Below are 20,468 nucleotides of genomic sequence, written 5' to 3' on the forward strand. Positions count from 1 at the left end.
AGGTACTCTGTAGTACCCGTCAGGTTTTCAAGGGGCCAGTGGTAAGATGTCTGGAGTAAGACTGGATTCCAATAAGACATCTACAATATCCAGGACAGGGGGTATAGCTAGAGGCCTGTGCTGAGGCAACTCTAAAAATTCTCAGAGTCTCTTTTTGACTGAGGATATTCCTGGCATTCCCAAAGTATGCAAGGTTTCACCAAAAGAAAAATCCTCTGGAGGGGTGGCAAAAGGAATGGATTCCTCCGCATCTGAATCCTCATAGGTTGATAAGGGTATGTCTTGGTAATCAGAAGGGTCACAGTCATAAGAGTCCTGGTCACTAGAATCAGAATGAAACTCGATCCTCTGTCTTTTAGCAGGGGAAGGCTAGCTTCCCCTAATTAGGGTAATAAGGTCTTCAGCCATTCTAAGCATTTGTTTTTGAGGCATGGGAGCTTGAGCATGCGCTTTGGTCGTCGGTTTTCTACATGTAGTGCGTACTCTGGGCCCGAGAAACTCTGTAGTTTTAGCTAAAAACGAAGTTGTTGGTTTAATGCAAACATCAGTAGGTTGGAATACACCCTCAGAAGCCAGTGTCTGCACAACGGCTCCAGACCCATTTAAGGTAGAGACATCCGCAGGTTCCACAGTTGAAGAAGCATCTCTTAGCATACCAGACTCCGAATGGGTCTCAGCAGAGGCCTGCAAAGGCGCCTCACTGAGTACCGGTAGGCTGGCGACTAGCTTAATGGAAGAGTCGTCGGCAGTTTTGGACCTATGCGGTCTGTCTATCTTTACATTTTTTTCGTAAGAGCGGTAGTCGGATGGCTTATCGAAGCCATTTCGGAATACGGAGAACGAGCGTGAAAGAATTGAGAAAAAAAATGCAAGACGACGAATGGTTCGGGCGTTAAACAAATCACAAAACCTACAGCGAGGGATATCGTGGTCTGGGCTTAAGCAGGTGATGCAGCAAAAATTAAAATCTGAGGTATTTGCTTACCACAGGCAAGACAATTGTTAACTTTTTCTGACATCAGTTAGAGCAAGAATCACCAATGGGGTACTCAGTTTTAGAAGACTTCAAGTTTGAGACTCGAAAAATGAAAATTTCCGGTAGCGGCCGACTGGCACTTGCAAACTGCTTCTGCTTCGGGCTCCTTCTCAGCAAGAAAGACTGATGTAATGGCGTCAGCTGACTGTTTCAAACCCCTGATGTCATGGAAGAAGCGACAGCATCCGATGCAGAAATCCCAAGACTCTGGTATTCGGGCAAACTCAGGGCTACCTGCAGGCAGATAACCCAAGTGTGATGACTGCAACAGTGAAACAAGAACATCAAATAAAAATTTAACCACTTGCACACAAACTTGTTCAACTTCACACCTTCAAAATAAGAAAATCAGACAACAAACATTAACATCAGCCACTTCAATAGGACGATAAACCAATATGCCCACTACTTCCAAGCACAAAGCCAAGTACCATCTCCCAGCCTAACTTTTTATTTATAAGTCATAAAGAACACACAGATCTATAGGTTTACAAACAAGTAACTGTCTCTCACCAGCCATAATGAAACATCTTAGGACAATTAAAACTACAAATTATTTAAATGCGCACATAGCCTCAAGAGTCGACCAGTGACCAAAACGTATTTAAAAATCAAAAATCAACCAACCCCCGAAATCATAAAGTTCCTCATCTTCCTCCATCAAGTTATAAATGTGATTTAGCACACTACTGACAACTTCAGGCAGCTCCGAACTTGCATCTTCTGTGCTTCCTGAAACAAGCTCTTCCAGATTCTCAGGCAGCTGTGAGTCGATTAATACCAAAAATCCTAAACTGGGAGAAAGTGGTGTGACAACTCCAGTGCACAATGTCAGTCCTTCACATGATACATCAACAACCTGAAAATTTAAAAAAGGAAAGGAAAATACAGTGACTTACTGGCAATATATAAAGATGATGAAAAGCTATTGGCTATATACATAAAAAATGCAGATGCTAGAAGTTCAAAGGTGATATAGTTTATACAAATGTTGCAGCTAGCCCCTTACGCAGCTGTCCTTTTGCCTATTCCACCTTTGTTTTTCTTTTCAATCTATCCTAGGCACCTCGGAATTATTACCTTTCATTCCATTTTCTCCTGGAAATAGATTTCAGGGTTTTACCACTCCTTCCGTTTAATGGAGACAGAGAGTCATCTGCCATCCAAGTCCCATTTGCACCCATATCTCATCACCTTCACTCTCTCTCCACTAAGTACACATCTGTTATTTGTAATCTTCATATTTTAGCCAATTAATTTCACTAACCATTCTGGAGGCTGATCTCTTTGCTCTCTCTCATAATTCCTATTTTGCAGCTTCTACGAAAAGTCAAGACTACCATCAACAGCTAAATGAATTAGTCAAACTCAAATACGCCAGCTGCACAAACAGGAAAATTAAGACCTGGCAAGGGAGAAAGAACTACTTACACCAGTGTAATCTCGCAGCACAGTAAATTAATCTAAAACATATATGAACAATGCAGCAGGCTTTGAGACCCACAAAATCAAACCCACTGGATATCAACTACCAATCGTAGTGGTGACCCAGTCAAAAAAACAGACTACATCTGACAGTAAGGCTGGTGCTACACGAATCACAAATTTCATCAGCGAGATTGATGACTGAAAATTCCACCAGTGGAACCTGTCCAGGTTTTCTCCACTAAACCTTCGCATGCTGGCAAAGGGTCTTTTTTACCGTCTGACACAAAAAAATCAGTAACTCTATTTGCTGTCCAGTCTCCCATGCCCGTCCCCCACCCTGCCAGCAACTTTATACTACCAAAACTTCCTGCTGGTGTTACATAATTGGGATCAACAGTTCAGAGTACTGGCGAGTGTGGAAGAGAGGTGAAGAAGAGTACAGGCAGGACAGTGGGTGGTAAAGTGTGTCAAGAGTGATTTGTGACAGACTAGTACCAGTAAGAGTGAAAGGGAAGGTCTCTACAAGAGGGTAGAGAGACCAGCTATGTTATATGGGCTGGAGACAGTGGCAGTGACAAAGGCAGGAGTCAGAGCTGGACGTGGCAGAGTTAAACATGTTAAGATTTGCAATGGGTGTGACGAGGGTGGACAGGATTAGGAATAAGTATATTAGGGGGTCAGCCCAGGTTGGACGGTTTGGACACAAAGCCAGAGAGACGAGATTACGCTGGCTTGGACATGTGCTGAGGAGGGATGCTCGGTATATTGGGAAAAGGATGTTAAGGATGAAGCTGCCAGGTAAGAGGAAAAGAGGAAGGTCTAAGTTAAGGTTTATAGATGTGGTGAGAGAGGACATGCAGGTGGTTGGTGTGACAGAGAAAGATGCAGCAGACAGGAAGAAATGAAAACAGATGATCCACTGTGGCGACCCCCAACGGGAACAGCCGGAAGAAAAAGATGATGATGATCTGCGGCCACTGTGCTTTGCCATCTCTTTGATGTTACTTTGGCATCCATGTTCTGTTGCTGATTTCCTCAAGTCAAATTCTCTTCTACCTCTCAGGTTTTCACCACTTGCATATCTAACCATTGCTTCGCTCATTTCCACAGTCTTGCTTTTTCATTATGGCTGTTCATTACCTCATTTAGAGAAGAAATGCTAGGAAAGGTTATCACCCTCCTCCATATAAGCAAATAGCTTTTTCACTGCAGACATTTCTGACCACCCTTCTATGCTGATGATTGAAGTACTATGTCGCAGCTGGAAGTCTGTTGCCCCATTACCAAAACCTGTGCTTAGCTGTTCACCCTAGCACTACATTAACACCTGTGAACTGTACTACAGTATGTTTTTTTTGCCCTCACCCAGTGTAAACATCATCAAGGTTTTGCCAACCTCATATGCCCTCGTTAAAGTACAGCCTTGGTAGATTACAGTCTTACAAACTGGACAAAAAAAAAAAAAAGAGAGAGAGATAAGACAGATAAATACATCATGCACAAATGCCTCTTCTCAGACAGTCACAAGGTAGCCAGATGAAGACAACAGGAACTGAATGAAATCTTTTCCTGGGGCTACAGAATGAATCATGTTGGCTCAGATAGTAAATGCAAGGTCATGAAGTGGGCATAAATGATTTCACAATAAAACTAAGCTGACGCTTACTGGTACGTAGCTTCCCCATATTTAACCATTGTCCTTATCATAGGACCATGATACCACCATCAACCTACATTTCTGCTCAAGTAACCCTGCTGCTCACCAGCAAAGAAAGAATTGCAACTTTGATAAAAACCCATTCCTGAATTAAATATAAACACACAATTTTTTTTTTTTTTTTTGTTAAAGAGTTATATACTTACCATAACTTAACATCTGTGCTATCCAGTGTCATTATTCCTCACGGGTGGGTCTAGAATCCCACCTCGGATCAGAGCCGGTCACTTTTCAGACAGATACCACTCAAAGCCCCTCCCCTTCCAATAATCCCTTACCTTATAACCCTCAGATCGAGGCTACTAAAATAGCTGAAATGCAGAAACATATCTGCAACAGAAGTCAAAAAGCTTCTCGCCAGATCCAACCCACTTCAGCCTCACCAGGCCTACCAGAAGGAAGGGGGAAGGAGGACAGGAATGTGAGGAATGACAAGACTGGATAGCACAGATGCCAAGTTATGGTAAGTACATAACTATTTATCTGACTCTATCCATGTCATTATTCCTCACAGGTGGGTCGGAGTCCCCAGCTGCTATGTACCCTGGGAGGCCTCAAGGAAGGATATGCAGGAGCATGGAGGAGCCAAAGGAAGCCCTGCTCCTAGATACCAAATCCAGTTTGTAGCGCAAAATGAAGCTATGAAAAGTAGACCAAGTTACAACAGCACAAATGTCAAGGGAAAGTCAAGCAAAGAAGGCCGATGAGGTACCAATAGACGTAGTGGAGTGGTCCTTAACTAGTCCGGATAGTTCTAAATTCAGACTAGCATAAATGAAGGCAATACAACCAGCAATCCACCTGTAGATAGTCACTTTGGAAATTGAATGACCCCTTCTGTTCTGGGAGAAAGCTACAGAGTTGGTCAGACTTTCTAACCTACTCAGTCCTTTTCAAACAGAAACACAACTGTCTGTGGACATCTGAAGAATGTAAGATGTATTCTTTATTAAAGTAATTCGAGAAGACGACCAGTAGTTGAACTGACTGAGATTTGCTTCAGAGACCACTTTGGGAAGAAAGGAAGGATTTCTTCTCTGAGACTCCCTATCCTTGTGAAAAATAAAATGGGGGCTTAATGCACAGAACCTGTAGTTCTGAGACCCTCTTGGCACAAGTAATGACTACTAAAAGGGACATCTTCCACGACAGAAATTTAATGTCACATGAACTAGCAGATTCAAATGTTTTTTGTGTCAGAGACTGCAGCATCAAAGTCAAAGCCCATGGAAGTGATGGATCCTTAAGAGCAGGCCCAACAAGGAAAACTCCTTTCATTAAGTCTTTGCACAACTTGGAAGAAAAAGTAAGCTCATTGCTGACATGAAAATTAGAAACGGCAGCCAACTGGAGTTTAATGGTAGAGAAAGAAGCCCCATCCTGAAAACGGGGAGATAACAGCAAGATACAAGGAATAGGACCTGAAAAGGCATAGAATTCCATTGTGGCCCAATGGAAAATCTGGAATGCACTTTCTTTGCAGACGTTTTTTGAAAAGCCAAAATAATGTTCCTCACCTGGGAAGGAAGCCTGGACTGTGTAAGGATTAATGGAACTGGAGAAACCATGCAGTTAGACTAAGGGCCCAGAGATTGGGAAGTGGAAGCCTCCAGGGGTGGGAAATGAGATCTGGAATGGGATCCGGTATCCAAAGTGGATACTTCAGATGAGACCTTAGGAAGGAATACCACATGTGACTAGGCCAGAAAAGGGGCAAAGAGGATGACAAAGCTCTTTAGGCGACAAGTTTTCTTTAACACTTTGAGTATTAGGGAAATATGAGGGTAAAGCATAGAGGAGACTCCGAGGCCAATCGTGAACAACAGCGTCCCCAAGTGGCTCCACTGATAGGAGAATAAAGGCAAAGTAATTGCTGCATTTGGGGTTGACTCGAGAAGCAAAAAAGTAGCAGCATGGTTGACCCCAATGGTCTAAGATCTGTCTCGTCACCAAAGGATTCAGAGACCACTCGTGAGGACTTAAGATTGACCTGCAAAGTTTGTCGACCAGCACATTGGAACTGCCAAGTATATGAGTTTCAAGAAAAAGTGCCTGGAAAACATTGGCCATTTCCATACTCTCACACTGGACAAGACAGTGCTCCTCCTTGTCTGCCGATGCACCAGACTACAGTCATGATGTCCGTCTGAATTGCTATGGCCCCCAAGATAGAAGCAGTCCTGAAAGGCATGCAACATTAAAATGACCGCTCTTCATCTCCAGGACTTTATGTGCAATTTGGTCTCTATAGGGGACCACGTGCCTTGAACCTTTCTGCCCTTAAAATGCCCCCCACCTCAACAGAAAGGTGTCTGTAGTCACTGTGGCCTTGGGCAGGGGAAGACAAAAGAGCCTGCCTACAAAAAGGTCCTAAGACTGAAGCCACATAATAAGATGATTCCTGCATATCTGTGTCAATTGTGTTGTCAGACATGGGCTGAGACAGAACGGACCACTGGACTGCCAGGGTCTATTGGAGAACTCGCATATGCTACCTGGCAAGTAGAACCAACTGAATGGCAGGCACCATAGAGCCTAGCACTTTAAGAATCAAATGAACAGGCAAGATGTACTAGAGTCAGCAAAAGAAACTTGATCCTGAATCAGCTAGACCCTGCGTGTAGGGAATGCTGCAGTCTCTGATACAGTTTCCAACAGAACTCCAAAGAATTCCACGTTTTGGCTTGGAACTAGATTTGACTTGGGCAGGTTCATTGTGATACTTAAATGCAGGAAAAGTCTGAGGACATACCTGGTCACCAATGTTAGTCGATGCCTTGTGGCAGCCATGAGAAACCAAATATCCTGGTACGGAAAAACCTGGAAACGCTGTAACCAGAGATGAGCCGCCACCATTGCCATACATTTAGTAACAGCTGGGGGCTGTGGTGAGTCCAAAGGGCAAGGCTCTGAACTGATAATGACTGGCCCCTAGCTAAAAGCGTAAATGTCTCGTACAACATCTGTTGATCTTTATAAGATAGTACGCATCCTTGGGATCTACTGCGCATATCTAAATTGCCCTTGCACAAGAGAGATAGAATGGACTGTACAGTGACCATCTGGAACTTGAACTTCTTGAAAGAAAGATTTAGCTTGCTGAGGTCCAGAATCGGACACAGGTACCCAGACTTTTTTAGCACCAAAAAGTCAGAGTAAGTTCCAGACCCCTGTTGCCCTGTCTGGAACTCTTGAATGGCTCTATTTTGAAGGAGGTCTTACACCTAGAGATAGGCCAACTACCTTTGGTGGGGTGGTACATCTGGGAGAAATCTTTGAGATGGAGGAGGCTGGGAGAAGGTTATAGAAGTAGCCTCTGGAAATTACTTTTAGCACCCACTGATTGGAGGTCAGACTTGTCTGGGATAGTGGGTGAATGGAGAGACAACCACCGACTGCCTCCAGGGTACGACAGTCTAGCAGCACATCAGAAGTGCTGGAAGGGCTTTTCTCTGAGAAGGGTTCTCAGGAGCCCTGATTTTGCAGACCCCTCTGCCCCTAGGATGGAATCTGTTGAATCCCCTGCTCCGGCCTGTGGAAGACTATTCCTGGGGAGCATCTGGAAAACAAGACAGAGTCCTCCAGAAACACAGCTTACTTCCTCTCTAAGTCTTAGAAAAGGACCTCTGGGGAGTAGAAAACTTGATCGCTACTGCTAAGAGTCTTGCCTTCCTGCACACTGCAGGTTAAGGTCTCTAAAAGACCATCCAAACAAAGTGGAACCATCAAAGGGGACATTAGTAAAGGACACCTTAAAGTGTTCCATGAACCCACAAAGACGAAGCCAGGCAAACTGCCTGATAGCAATGCCTGTGCCTGCCGCTCGAAAGGTGGCCTCTGCAGAATTGGAGATCAGCCTCATCAAGGCAGTGGCTAAGGAACTGAGAGTGGACAGCCTAGAAAAGACTTGCTTCAAGGTCAATGGAGGCAACAACTCTGACAAAGTGCCAAGCTCCGAAACCAAACCCTTCTGAAGCCAGATTAAGTGGGGCAAGTAACTGGTTGCTCTCAGACCAAATGTAGCGAAGGCAAACGCAACCTTTCCAAAATGGTCAATCACCCAGGACTCCCTGTTCAGGGGACGGACTGAGGAGCTCTGTTCATCTAGCTCCTTCTTGGTACCAGCAGCCACCTGGACCAGTTTATTGTTTCACTGCATTTATGTACTGTTTTATACTGTTTTAACTGTATTTTTCATTGCTAGATACTGTTTCATTACTCTAATTGCATGTTTACTGAATTACTTAACTGTAAACTGCTTTTTCATACTGCGAGTTGTATTTTCGGTTTGTGAGTGCTCTATCCGAGCTTTTCTGTACATTTTTTGATGTTTCTGTGTTCTACAGCTAGGAACTGTAATAGTGTGCATTACTATAATTGTCTGTTTACAGTTAAAAGCATTCTCTAGAGTCTGATTGCTCCTTGATCTGTTTAAAACTTTCATTCAGTGGCTACAGCTAGGAACTGTAATGGTGTGCATTACTATAATTGCATTTTTATTTAATTACTAAATTGTAAACTGCTTTTTCATACTGAGACTTGTATTTTCTCTTTGTGGGTGTTATTTCTATGCTTTTAAAGTGAGGTTTCTGTGTTCTGCTCAGATGGCATAATCTTGATAGTGGCCTGTTGTCTAGGCTGGTATCGGTTCTGACAGCTATTGTCTGCTGATTGTCTTCATTATTATTGAGAGTAACAAGGCCTCCTGACCTTCTGTAGTACGAATGATTGGGTAATAGCAGGGGCTGAGTAGTAATTTGATCTAACTCTTCCATTCTTATTGGTATATAAACCCTGTGTCTTGAAAAGGTTGTGCTTGTATTGCATTACTGAAACTAAGTAGAAATTCCTTAAGATTGCAAGAGCAGGATAAGTTATTTCTTAAACTTATTTCACTGAACTGCACTTCTGAAATGCTTATAATTGTGCTATACAGTTGATCTACTAGACTTTGCACTGTTATAAAGCTTTTTTTTTATTGTTTCACTGCACTGCACTGTTGTATACTGTTTTAACTGTATTTTTCATTGCTAGATACGGTTTCATTACTCTAATTGCATGTTTACTGAATTACTTAACTGTAAACCTTTTCATACTGAGAGTTGTATTTTCTGTTTGTGAGTGCTCTATCCGAGCTTTTCTGTGCATTTTTGATTTTTTGAGGTTTGTGTGTTCTAAAGCCAGGAACTGTAATAGTGTGCATTACTATAATTGTCTGTTTACAGTTAAAAGCATTCGCTAGCGTCTGCTTGCTCCTTGATCTGTTTAAAACTTTCATTTAGTGGCTACAGCTAGGAACGGTAATTTTTCCCACCCACCCTGCCTAGTGTTGCGGTGTTCTTATACTTGGTGGCTTTGCAGTTGCCCGCCCATACTGTATATTTGATCTATGACACTCCTCCCATAACTTTTAGTTATGTACTTACCATAACTTTAGATTTATGGGATCCATCTCGCCTACATTCTGTACTGATGACTCGGCATGCTATACTATAGAACGAAGTCTCTTATTGGCTGAGCTATCCCACATCCCAGGATGCACCACCACTGCTTCCCCAGATCTTGTTTGTCCGCACACATGCACACACACATAGACTGCTGATATAACATTGCCAGGTGTTTCAAGAGATGAAACAGTTGAACTCGAACCGTCCGGTGTCTTCTGATCTCCAAGGTAGGGGGAAGGAGGGTGGGTTATTAGGAATGTAGGTGAGATGGATCCCATACATCTAAAGTTATGGTAAGTACATAACTAAAAGATGTAATGTGATCCTATCTCGCCTACATTCTGTACTGATGGGACAGCGTCCCTAGCACCTGATTCCTGGGTGGCTCACTGGAAAACACTCCTGAGAAATGTGGAACCGAAGGAAGCTCACCCCCGAGATGCCACGTCCAATTTGTAATGAGAAATAAAGGTGTGAGGAGAAGACCACGTAGCCGCCGCACAAATGTCACTAATAGCAAGCTTGGAATGAAAATCTGCCGAAATAGCCATAGCCCTGGTAGAATGAGCTTTCACTGTAGCTATAAGCTCTTTGTTAGAAATGAAGCAAGTATGATTGATACAGTCTCTGATCCACTTGGCAATAGTGACTTTCATGACGGCTTTGCCCAATTTATTGTCCGAAAAGGACACAAACAACTTAACTGTTTTTCGTGCTTGGTGCATCCTATCCAAATAGAAGCGTAATTGTCTGGACATCCAAGGTGTGAAAGATGTATTCCGCTCTGTTTGAATACTTCGGGAAGAAAACTGGAAGTTCCAGTGATTGTTGCAGACAAAAATTAGAACAAACCTTAGGAACAAAGGATGGGTTCGGTCTGAGGGATACTCTATCCTTGTGAAAAACCAGGTACGGTGGTTTAACACATAGGGCTTGAAGTTCCGAAACTCGCCTGGCTGATGTAATTGCAACTAATAAAGCAGTCTTCCAAGAAAGAAATTTTAAAACAAAACTGAAACCACAGCTTAATCCAGTAATGGTACAAACCAGGCTGATGCGATTAGCGCTTTCTTTCACTTTATTTAAAATGTGAACTTCTTCAGAAACATGTGCCCTCCCCTGCACAAGTCATTTAAATCCTATAAAACAGGATATGATGTCACAAAGTGATCCTTAAATATTAAGTATGTACAGACATAAATGTAAAATTTTCAACTGATATATGTATATATAAAAAGAACTATAAGCATATATAAAAACATGTCTTGATGTAAATGAAACATTATATATAAACTCCATACTGCCATCGTTCATATGCTTTTTAGTATAAATGACAAATAATAAATTGAAACATGTGACAACATTCTAAAACTGAGTGTTAGAATATTTGAATGTTTGAATGTGGACTGAAATGTGTATCCTAGCTAGATATACCTTAGTGAATTGATCTAGCTAGGATACACATTTCAGTCCACATGTGACATCATATCCTGTTTTATAGGATTTAAATGACTTGTGCAGGGGAGGGCACATGTTTCTCAAGAAGTTCACATTTTAAATAAAGTGAAAGAAAGCGCTAATCGCATCAGCCTGGTTTGTACCATTACTGGATTAAGCTGTGGTTTCAGTTTTGTTTTCAAAGAAATTTTAAGTCACAAGTTGCTGCCGGTTCAAAGGGGGAAGAGGTTAAAGCACCTAACACCACATTAAGGTCCCACGGTGGAGCGGGATGAGATATCGGGGGCCGTAGCAGCCCAGCACCTTTCATGAAGGCTTTACACAACTTGTTGCTCATCAAAGGTGGTTCTATGCTCTCGTGAAAATTGGAAATAGCCGCCAATTGAACCTTGATGGTAGAGACCGAACAACCTTGATTGAATAGAGAAGCTAAAAATTTCAGAACCTCTGACACTGGGGCTGTCATGGGGTCTAAGCCCCGGAGTTGGGCCCAAATAGCAAATCTCTTCCATTTGTTGCTATACATTTTCTTAGTAGAAGTCCTGTGGGCCGAGGACAAGATATGTACGACTTCCGGGTCCAAAGCATGGTTCCTGACTATGGTTGAAAGAGGAGCCAAGCTGTTAACTTCAACGAGTGGAGGGACTGATGAAGCTGTCCCGACTGATGGGTCAAGAGATCCGGAACTCTGTCCAGGAACCATGGACCGTCCAGTGCATATTTCCGAAGAAAGGGAAACCAGACTTGACTAGGCCAGTATGAGACAACTAGAATCATTTTGCTCTCCAAGCGAATCGCTTTCTGGATCACCTTGGGAAGAAGGGGAACCGGTGGAAAGGCGTATAGCAGATCGGTGGGCCAAGCTTAGACTAGGAAGTCCTTGGGAATCTCCCCCGGAACTGGGGTGAGAGAGAAGAACTGTTGGCATTTCGTGTTGAGGGGGGTTGCGAAAAGGTTGCAACAAGGAGTTCCCCATCTCCTGAAAATCTGAGTTGCCACTCTGTCGTTCAGAGACCACTCGTGAGGGGAGAGAATAGTTCTGCTCAGTTTGTCGGCTATCACATTGGATCTCCCTGGAATGTGTGTTGCTACCAGAAAACGTTTGGTTGCAATCGCCCAATCCCATACCTTCATGGCCTCTCTGCAAAGGGGGTAGGATCTGGTCCCTCCCAGCTTGTTCAGGTACCAGACTACTGACATGTTGTCGGACTGAATGGCAATCGTGCCCTGGGGGAGGTAACTGTGTAGTGCTTGCAGCGATAGAAGCACCGCCCTCATTTCCAGTATGTTGATGTGGAGGAGACTCTCGGAGTGCCACTTGCCTTGAACTGACCTGCCCAGGTAATGTCCCCCCCACCCCGTCTGGGAGGCGTCCGTAGTCAATGTGGCCACTGGAGGTGGTGGAACGAAGGGTCGCCCCTGATCCAGGTTGGAGGAAAGAAGCCACCAACGAAGGTCCTGTTTGCACGTCTGTGAGCAGAATGTGGTGACTGAGTGGGAGATCCTGATAAGACCACTGGACTGACAGGAGCCACTGGAGAATCCTCATATGTAACCTTGCTAAGGGGACTAGGAGAACGGTGGCCGACATGGAACCTAACAGTTGTAGGACCATCCTCGCTGGGGCTCGACGTTTGAGGAGCAAAGCTCGAACTTGAGACTGTAGTGTTTCTATCCTCTGTGCAGGAAGATAGACTCGCATTTGCTTTGAGTCTATCTCTGCTCCGATAAACCGAATGCGCTGGGATGGCAGCAACACGGACTTTGCCCAATTGAAGGTGATTCCTAGGGAGTTGCCTAGAGATATAGTGGCTGCTAGATTTTGCAAGAGTAGACGCCTGGAGGTGGCAGTTAGGAGCCAGTCGTCTAGGTATGGAAACACCTGGAATCCTAGACTTCTCAGGTGAGCAGTCACCACCGCCAAACATTTGGTGAACACCCTGGGGGGCTGTGGTGAGACCAAAGGGCAGTGCACGGAACTGGAAATGACTGTCTCCCAGGCTGAAGCGCAAGTGTCACCTGGACACCTGATCTATCAGGATGTGATAATAGGCGTCCTTGAGATCTATGGAGCACATCCAAACACCTTCCTCCAGCAGCGGGAGAATGGATTGCACGGTGACCATCCGGAACTTGGACTTTTTCACTGATCGATTTAGCTTGCTGAGATCCAAAATGGGCCTCAAGTCCCCGGTCTTTTTTGGCACCAAAAAGAATCTTGAGCAAGTCCCTAATCCTGGCTGGCCTGCGGGGACAGGTTGGATGGCTCCTTTTCGAAGCAGCTTTGATATTTCGTTGGTTGCAAGATCCCGTTGACTGGGTGGCGGGTCCGGGATTTTCCGGGATGGAGGAGGGGGTTGAGAAAAGGGAATGGTGTAACCTCCGGCGATGATTCGGAGCACCCATTGGTCCTGAGTGATACTCTCCCAGGCCTTTAGGTGCTTCGAAAAACGACCCCCGACTGACTCGGGAGCTGCACAGTCGGGCACTCCTTCAGGGATGCTGGAAGGTTGAGGAGCCACAAAACGACTCGCGGTCTCCAGTGTTGCGGGGGCCTCCACCGCCTCTGGGACGGCGTCTTCCTGAAAAATTTCCCCCTCCTCTGCCTCTAGAAGGGGGATCGCTCTGCTGCGAAGAGTAAGGCTTTTGAGATTTACGGAACCACATTTTCCCCCCTCTTCTAGCCTTGGGATAAGGCCTGAAGGGAGTGGAAAACCGTGCCCCTACGGCAGTTAAAGTCTTACCCTCTTGTTCACAGCGAGTCAAGGTGTCCTTTACCTTGGGTCCAAACAGAGAGGACCCATCAAAGGGAGCGTCGGCAAAGGAAGACTTAAAGGCCTCCACAAAATGACATAGGCGGAGCCAGGCTTGTCTCCGTAGAACAATGCCTGTTCCCACCGCTCTGCTCGCCCCTTCGGCTGCATATGAAATGAGCCTCATGGACGAGTTCGTTAACGATGACAGGGTAGCCAGCTGAGAGTTAACAGTCTGGGCCAACTGCTCAGGTAAGTTACCAGAGAGTGTATCTGAAAGTTCCTTGACCAGATCCCTCTGAAGTCTGGTGAAGTGCGTCAAATAATTCAGAGACCTTAAAGTAAAGGTTGCTGAAGTAAGGGTGCACTTCCCGTACCGATCCATGCTCCTAGACTCTTTATTAGGAGGATGGACGGACGTTGAAGCCTCTGCCACATCTTGTTGGGTAGCAGATGCCACCACCAGGGCATCTACAGCCACACCTTTGAAAAGAAAATCCTTTTCAGGGGGTGCTGAGAGAAATTTATTGGGGCGAGCTGGCACCGGTTCCACAGAATCCGGGTGTTCCCACGCCCTTCGAGAGATCAAATCCAGAAGCTCGAAGGGCGGAGACACCCAGGAGGCAGAGGGCTGAGCCCCGAAGGCCTTGAGGAATACAGACTCCTCAGCGGAAGGGGGTTTGGACTGCCAGTCGCCTCGTTGCTTCAGGATCTCCAAAATGTCCACAAAGGAGACATCATCAGAGGACGACTTGGGGGACCCTTCCGCATCATCGAGGTTGGTGTCCGAGGTGAGAGACTCATGAGGGGAGTCGACGTGCTTCCTCTTGCACTGTCTCTTCCTCAGAGGTTCCTCCGAAGATGCTTCGGAGGGACCTTCAGGAAGGAGGGAACCCCTGATGGGGATGGTTTCAGGCCCCAGGGCTCCGCTGTCTTGAGACAGGGGGACTACCAAGGAACCAGTCTCCGTGCCAAGGGAAGGTGACGGTGAGACGGTTGAGGTGGCCAAAGAAGATTTGGCCAAAGCACTCCTCATGGCCCTGAAGGCGGGTCCCCCAGAGTCCTGGGAAGGTCCAACCCTCGAGGCCACAACAGCAGATGGCACTCCTGCAGCCGACGCACCGAGAGGGAGGCTCGGAACCGAAAACATCGGTCCCGAAGCGTCACCCCCGGGGCCGACAGAGGAGGTCCGTGTATCGAACTCAGACCCGAAAGGCAGGGTTGGAGTAAGGGTCGGAACCGACCCGAAAACCTCCACCGGCTCCACCAGCACAGACTCCAACGGTGCAGAGGCTGTTGGAGGAGGAACCAAGACAACAGGGTGGGCAACCGGCTCCGGAGCCAACTGGGCTGGAGCCGAAACCAAATTTTGAAAGACCGGAGACTGAAACAGCCTTTGAAGCACCCTGTCTATGTCCGAATCTGACATTCTCGAAGACCGAGAAGAGATCGAACGGGTTCGAGTCGACTTCTCCACCGGTTCCGAAGGACTGGGGGACCGGCTCCGAATAGTCTCGATAAATATCGGTGCCGAGGGAGACTCCACAACCATTGCAATTTCCCTCGGAGCCAAAGTGGACTTCGGCGCCGAAGGGGAAGAGTCTGAGCGGGCAACTCTCATCAGCTCCGAAGACAGTGGAGCCGATGAAGGTGACCCGCCTCTCGAAGCTCTAGCCGTCTGCTCCGAAGCCAGAGGAGTCGAGGCTGGAGGCATCGAGGCAGACCGTTCCGCCCTCGGCTCCGAAGTCCGTGGAGCTGATGGAGAAGCCTGCCGAGATTTCTTTGTAGCCGGTTCAGACGGGCTGGTCGGAGCCAACAATTTCTTCTTCTTTGAAGGTGAAGAGGAAGAAGATAAAGCCTCCTCAAAGGAAGGGGTGATAAGCCCTTTTAAAATCAATTTGTTTTTCCTCTCTTGGAGGACTCGGGAGGAAAAAGCATGACAAACGCTGCATAACTCCTGAAGATGCTTAGGGCCTAAACAATAAACGCACAGAGTGGTCGTCTGTGATGGACATTTTGTAACTGCAATTAGAGCATTTTTTGAATCCAGATGGTCTGTGCTCTTTCGACATGTTGACACACAATCACTAACAGAAAAAACTTTAAAATACACTAACAAAAAACCAGAGGACAAGACCCCTCTAACTGAAACGGGATCACTTGACCCAAATCTAGAGCACTATACCACAAAAAGACTCACACTAAGAAGTTTCAACAACGCGCTAGGGCAAGGCCCCTCTAACTTAAACGGGATCCTTTCCCTCAATTTTACCACAAAAAGAACTCAATCTCACAGTCATACAACAACGAATAGCTGTTAAAACAGCTTTTGGGTAGATTAGCCAAAAAACTCCTGACAGAAAATTTAAGTAACAAACACTTAGCTCAGCCAAGTCCGAGACCACGTCTCTGCTGTAGAAGCGGCAAACGAGATCTGGGGAAGCAGTGGTGGTGCATCCTGGGATGTGGGATAGCTCAGCCAATAAGAGACTTCGTTCTATAGTATAGCGTGCCGAGTCGGAGCCGAGGTTCGGCTCCGAACCCATCAGTACAGAATGTAGGCGAGATAGGATCACATTACATCTGTATATTTGATCTGCAACACTCCTCCCAGTCTAGTGTCATTAGTTCATTCAATCTAATAGAGAACATTTGTGAAAGTCAACCCACTCAGATTCTTAACGTTGAACTAACTTCTGTTCCAGCTTTCTCAATTTCCACTTTTACTGAAAAAAAAAATTCTAAGCTTGCTTCCCCCCTTTCCTATGGAAGGTCTTGTCCAGATACAGATTTGTTGTGTCCAAGACTGTGTGAGCTCCTGAGCCCCCCCCCCCCACACTTAAATAGGGTTAAACTATTCCTGGCGCCATAAAGTCTGTTCTTCAAATTTTCGCTTGCAATTAGCCAGCTTTTTAGTTCTAGCACTCAAAACTTTCTTTGAGCTCGGCACTTGTTCAGAACTCATTGCAAGCACTAAATAAGTTACAAATTACTACAGCCCTCAACTTTCCTCACATGTCTAGAGGAAACCCGTTTTTAGTACTGAATAAGCACTTATTCAGGCATGTCTAAAGGTCAGCTCCTGGTGTTTTCTCCTGTCTACCTGATGAATCTTGGCATTTTGGGATAATGCAGCAATTGCCTCATGTACACAGACAACCCTCTCCTCATACCACCCAACACTACGACCTGTGAGAAATGCACTTATAATAGCCAAACTTGAAGCAAATCTCTCTTCAGTGAAGACTGAACTAGACAGTCAAACGGTGAAGGTAAATACTTGCACCGCACCACACTCATCACATAGTCCCTCAAAACCTATACCACCAAAACACACACACAGAAGCAAAAAAACACACGTACATTCGCGAAGGCTCCCAGTAAAAATCTGCCCAAACAACCAAGACCTCCAAAGCAGAAATGCAAGCAAACTCCACCCGCCAACACAACCCAAATGACACACCGCCCACATACTCAGTGTGCCACTCAACTACAGCCCATAAGGCATAACGTGCCCAACACTCAAGTCATAGGTGACTATATAGTCAGGCACACTGATGTTCCACTCACCAGGCTATACAAGGAAAAAGTTACTGTCAGCTGCTTGTCAGGTGCAAGGATCCGCCACATAACGCATGCAAATGACTGTGTCATTGTCCATGTTGGTATGAATGACCTGAGATGTACCTCCCTGGACTACATGAAAAGAGACATGGAGGAGCTCTCCAATCTTGAAGCCAGGCAGGAATGACCCTAGCTTTGAGTAGCATCTTGCCATCACCCAGAATGATACCACAGTACAAGGACAAAATGACTAACAATTTGCTAAGCTGGTGTCATTCTAAGGGAATCCAGTATCTGTCTGCCTGGGATGACATGATCGACCGACCACGCTACTTTGCCAGAGATGGCCTGCATTTGTCATCCCTGGGATTCCGGATACTGGCAAAGGCTCTTTCCACACCTATAGTGCCTTTTTTAGGCAAGGCTCAAATGACAAATTCACCACCGTAACATGTACAAGCAAGCAAAATCTGAGGGTAATGCTACTCAATGCTAGAAGTCTAAACCTCAAAATGCACTCGCTCCAGGCACTCCTTAAAATGGAGAACATTGATATCTGTGCAGTGACAGAGACCTGGTTCAAAGCTCCAGAGAGCACCCCTGCATTACCAGGCTATAATTCATACCACACCTTTTGGCCACCAAACCCGGACTGAAACACTAAAGGTGGAGGTGTGTCCATATTCATTAAGGATATCCACACCTCCAAGCTAGTTGCTTAGCATAATGCAGCCGAGATTATCCAAGTTCAACTAACTCTGGGCAAAACCGCAATCCAGATTGTAGCTTGCTACAGACCCCCCACCATACCCCAGGATTCCCAGTCCTCTTTTCTTGATACACTAGAAAATATTAAGGTACAACCCAACACTAATAATAGGTGATTTCAACTACCCTACCATTAACTGGGGAAAACTATTCATGTACCAACTCTTTTGCTTAACATTTTCTGGAAATCATCAATTCCAATGCCTTGGATCAACTTATTCACACCCCCACCAGGGGCAGCAATATCCTAGACCTGGTCATCACCAACATGAGTGACCGGTGTTCCACACCAGAGGTCAGCACCTCGTTGGCCAGATCCAACCACAAGCTAATAACCCTAGACATCCACATCCCGCTCCCACTCCCCATTAGGAAAACAACTGTAAAAAATTTCTCCAATGCCAACTTCACGCTTAAGACAGAAGTGGCAAACTTCACGACACCCATGCAGATGGACAATAGAGGTACGACTGCTGAATCCTACACAAATGCACTTTATAAGCACTTACACGAGTGCATGGATCGTGCTATCCCTAACAGAACCAAGATGCTATCCTCCAAAAAAGGAAGCCAATCTGGTGGTCTTCTGCCATAAACAAACTCTACAACAGAAGAAAAACAGTTGCAAAAAAGAGTAAAATCCCACGACTGGAGGAACTCCCGGGTCAGCCTGAGTAAGAAGCTGAGATCCCTCAAAATCCTCCAAAGCTAGTTATGAAAACAAGACCACCACAAAGCATTCTATAGCTATGTCAAGACTCTCAATGGCAACACTGAGATCTGCTGTGAGTTACACGCAATGACACTAAATAGACAGAACCACCTGATATTGCCAACATCCTGGCAGATAGGTTCAGTTCTAACTTTACCCCCCCCTCACCCCCTAAAGGGCCCATCTTTATACCGGAAGAATGTAAAGTTCCTGTAATCACGGCCGCACAGCTAAAACCTCACTCTCCAAAGCCAAGAACACGGCATCCATGGGACCTGACAACATCCCAGGCTGCCTTCAACATGAACTACAGAATGAACTGGCACCCCACCTATGTACCATGTTCAATCATAGCCTCACCTCAGGCTTTGTGCCCATTGAATGGCACACCACGATGGTTATTCCACTCCACAAAGGGGGGGCCACAACAGACTCTGGGAACTACCACCCCATTAGCCTGACGAGCCTGGTCTGCAAGGCTATGGAGCGTATCATGGAACTAAAACAAAGACAGTGGAGATCTCCAAACTCTGGACCCCACAAAGTTCGGGTTTGTAAAAGGCAGTCCATGTCTCCTAAACCTGATAGACTTCTTTGAAGTAGTCACCAAAGCCATAGATGAGGGTAAGGTGGTTCACACAGCCTATCTAGATCTCGCCAAGGCGTTTAACACCATCCCCCACTCTGGAATTATAGATAAACTCACTAAACTAGGTATAAATCTCTATGTCACAAGATGGGTTGCCAACTAGCTTACTGACAGAACCCACACTATGAAAGTAGCAGACTCCACATCAGACTTCAGACTAGTGACAAGTGGAGTACCACAGGGTTCAGTCCTGGGTCCTCTCCTGTTTGGTATCTAATTCTCTGAAGTACAGGCCAACACAGAAGGTCTTTGGCTAATGAAATTCGCAGATGACTGCAAACTAGGAGCCATAATCTAAACTGCTAACGATGTGGACATCCTACAAAAGAGCCTCACTGAGACAGATGCCTGGTGTCAAAGCCATGGTCTCAAGCTCAATACCAAAATGTGCACTGTCATCCCCTTTGGTAAAAACTCTGTACCCATGAAATACCACATAGGCGGTAGTCTACTTACCACCGAAAGTGTGATAAGAGACCTTGGGACACGGGTGGACAGTAGTCGCTCCTTTGATAACATCGCCACAGTGGTCAGGAAATCCTTCTACGTGGCACACCTCATCACAAAAGGTTTCTCATCCAGAAAAAAAGAGGTCATTGTTACTCTCTACTCATCACTCATTAGACCCATTATAGAGTACAATTCCCCTTTTGGTATGTACCTCGCAAGACGTCTACAACTGGAAAGGCCGCAAAAATACCTCACAAATAGGATTACTGGCCTCAAACAGATGCCTTACGCAGACCGTCTCAAAAAAACTCCAGCTTTACTCAGTCGCATATCGCCTACTCAAAGGCAATCTCTGCCTAACATACAAAGCTATGCCAAACCCAGAGCTGTTGGACATGCTTCACTTAAATAAATCCCAATCCTTCAGAGCTACATGCTCTAGGGACCTATATCTTGTCCCCACAATAAACAGAACATGCTGGAGGG

General features: G+C 45.5%; 1 protein-coding gene across 1 annotated transcript in view; it reads right to left on the reverse strand.

The window, feature by feature from the left end:
* The window catches only part of TICRR (TOPBP1 interacting checkpoint and replication regulator), a 3,405,639-nt gene that overhangs the window by 2,758,895 nt on the left and 626,276 nt on the right, over positions 1-20,468 (reverse strand). Inside the window, exon 6 of the mRNA XM_044078205.1 lies at positions 1,664-1,895. Coding sequence (XP_043934140.1) covers positions 1,664-1,895 — 232 coding nt within the window. The remainder of the gene's footprint in view (positions 1-1,663; positions 1,896-20,468) is intronic.

This window comes from Protopterus annectens, chromosome 7.part0 (genome assembly GCF_019279795.1).
Source record: "Protopterus annectens isolate FY-2018-M chromosome 7.part0, PAN1.0, whole genome shotgun sequence".
Taxonomy (NCBI): domain Eukaryota; kingdom Metazoa; phylum Chordata; order Ceratodontiformes; family Protopteridae; genus Protopterus; species Protopterus annectens.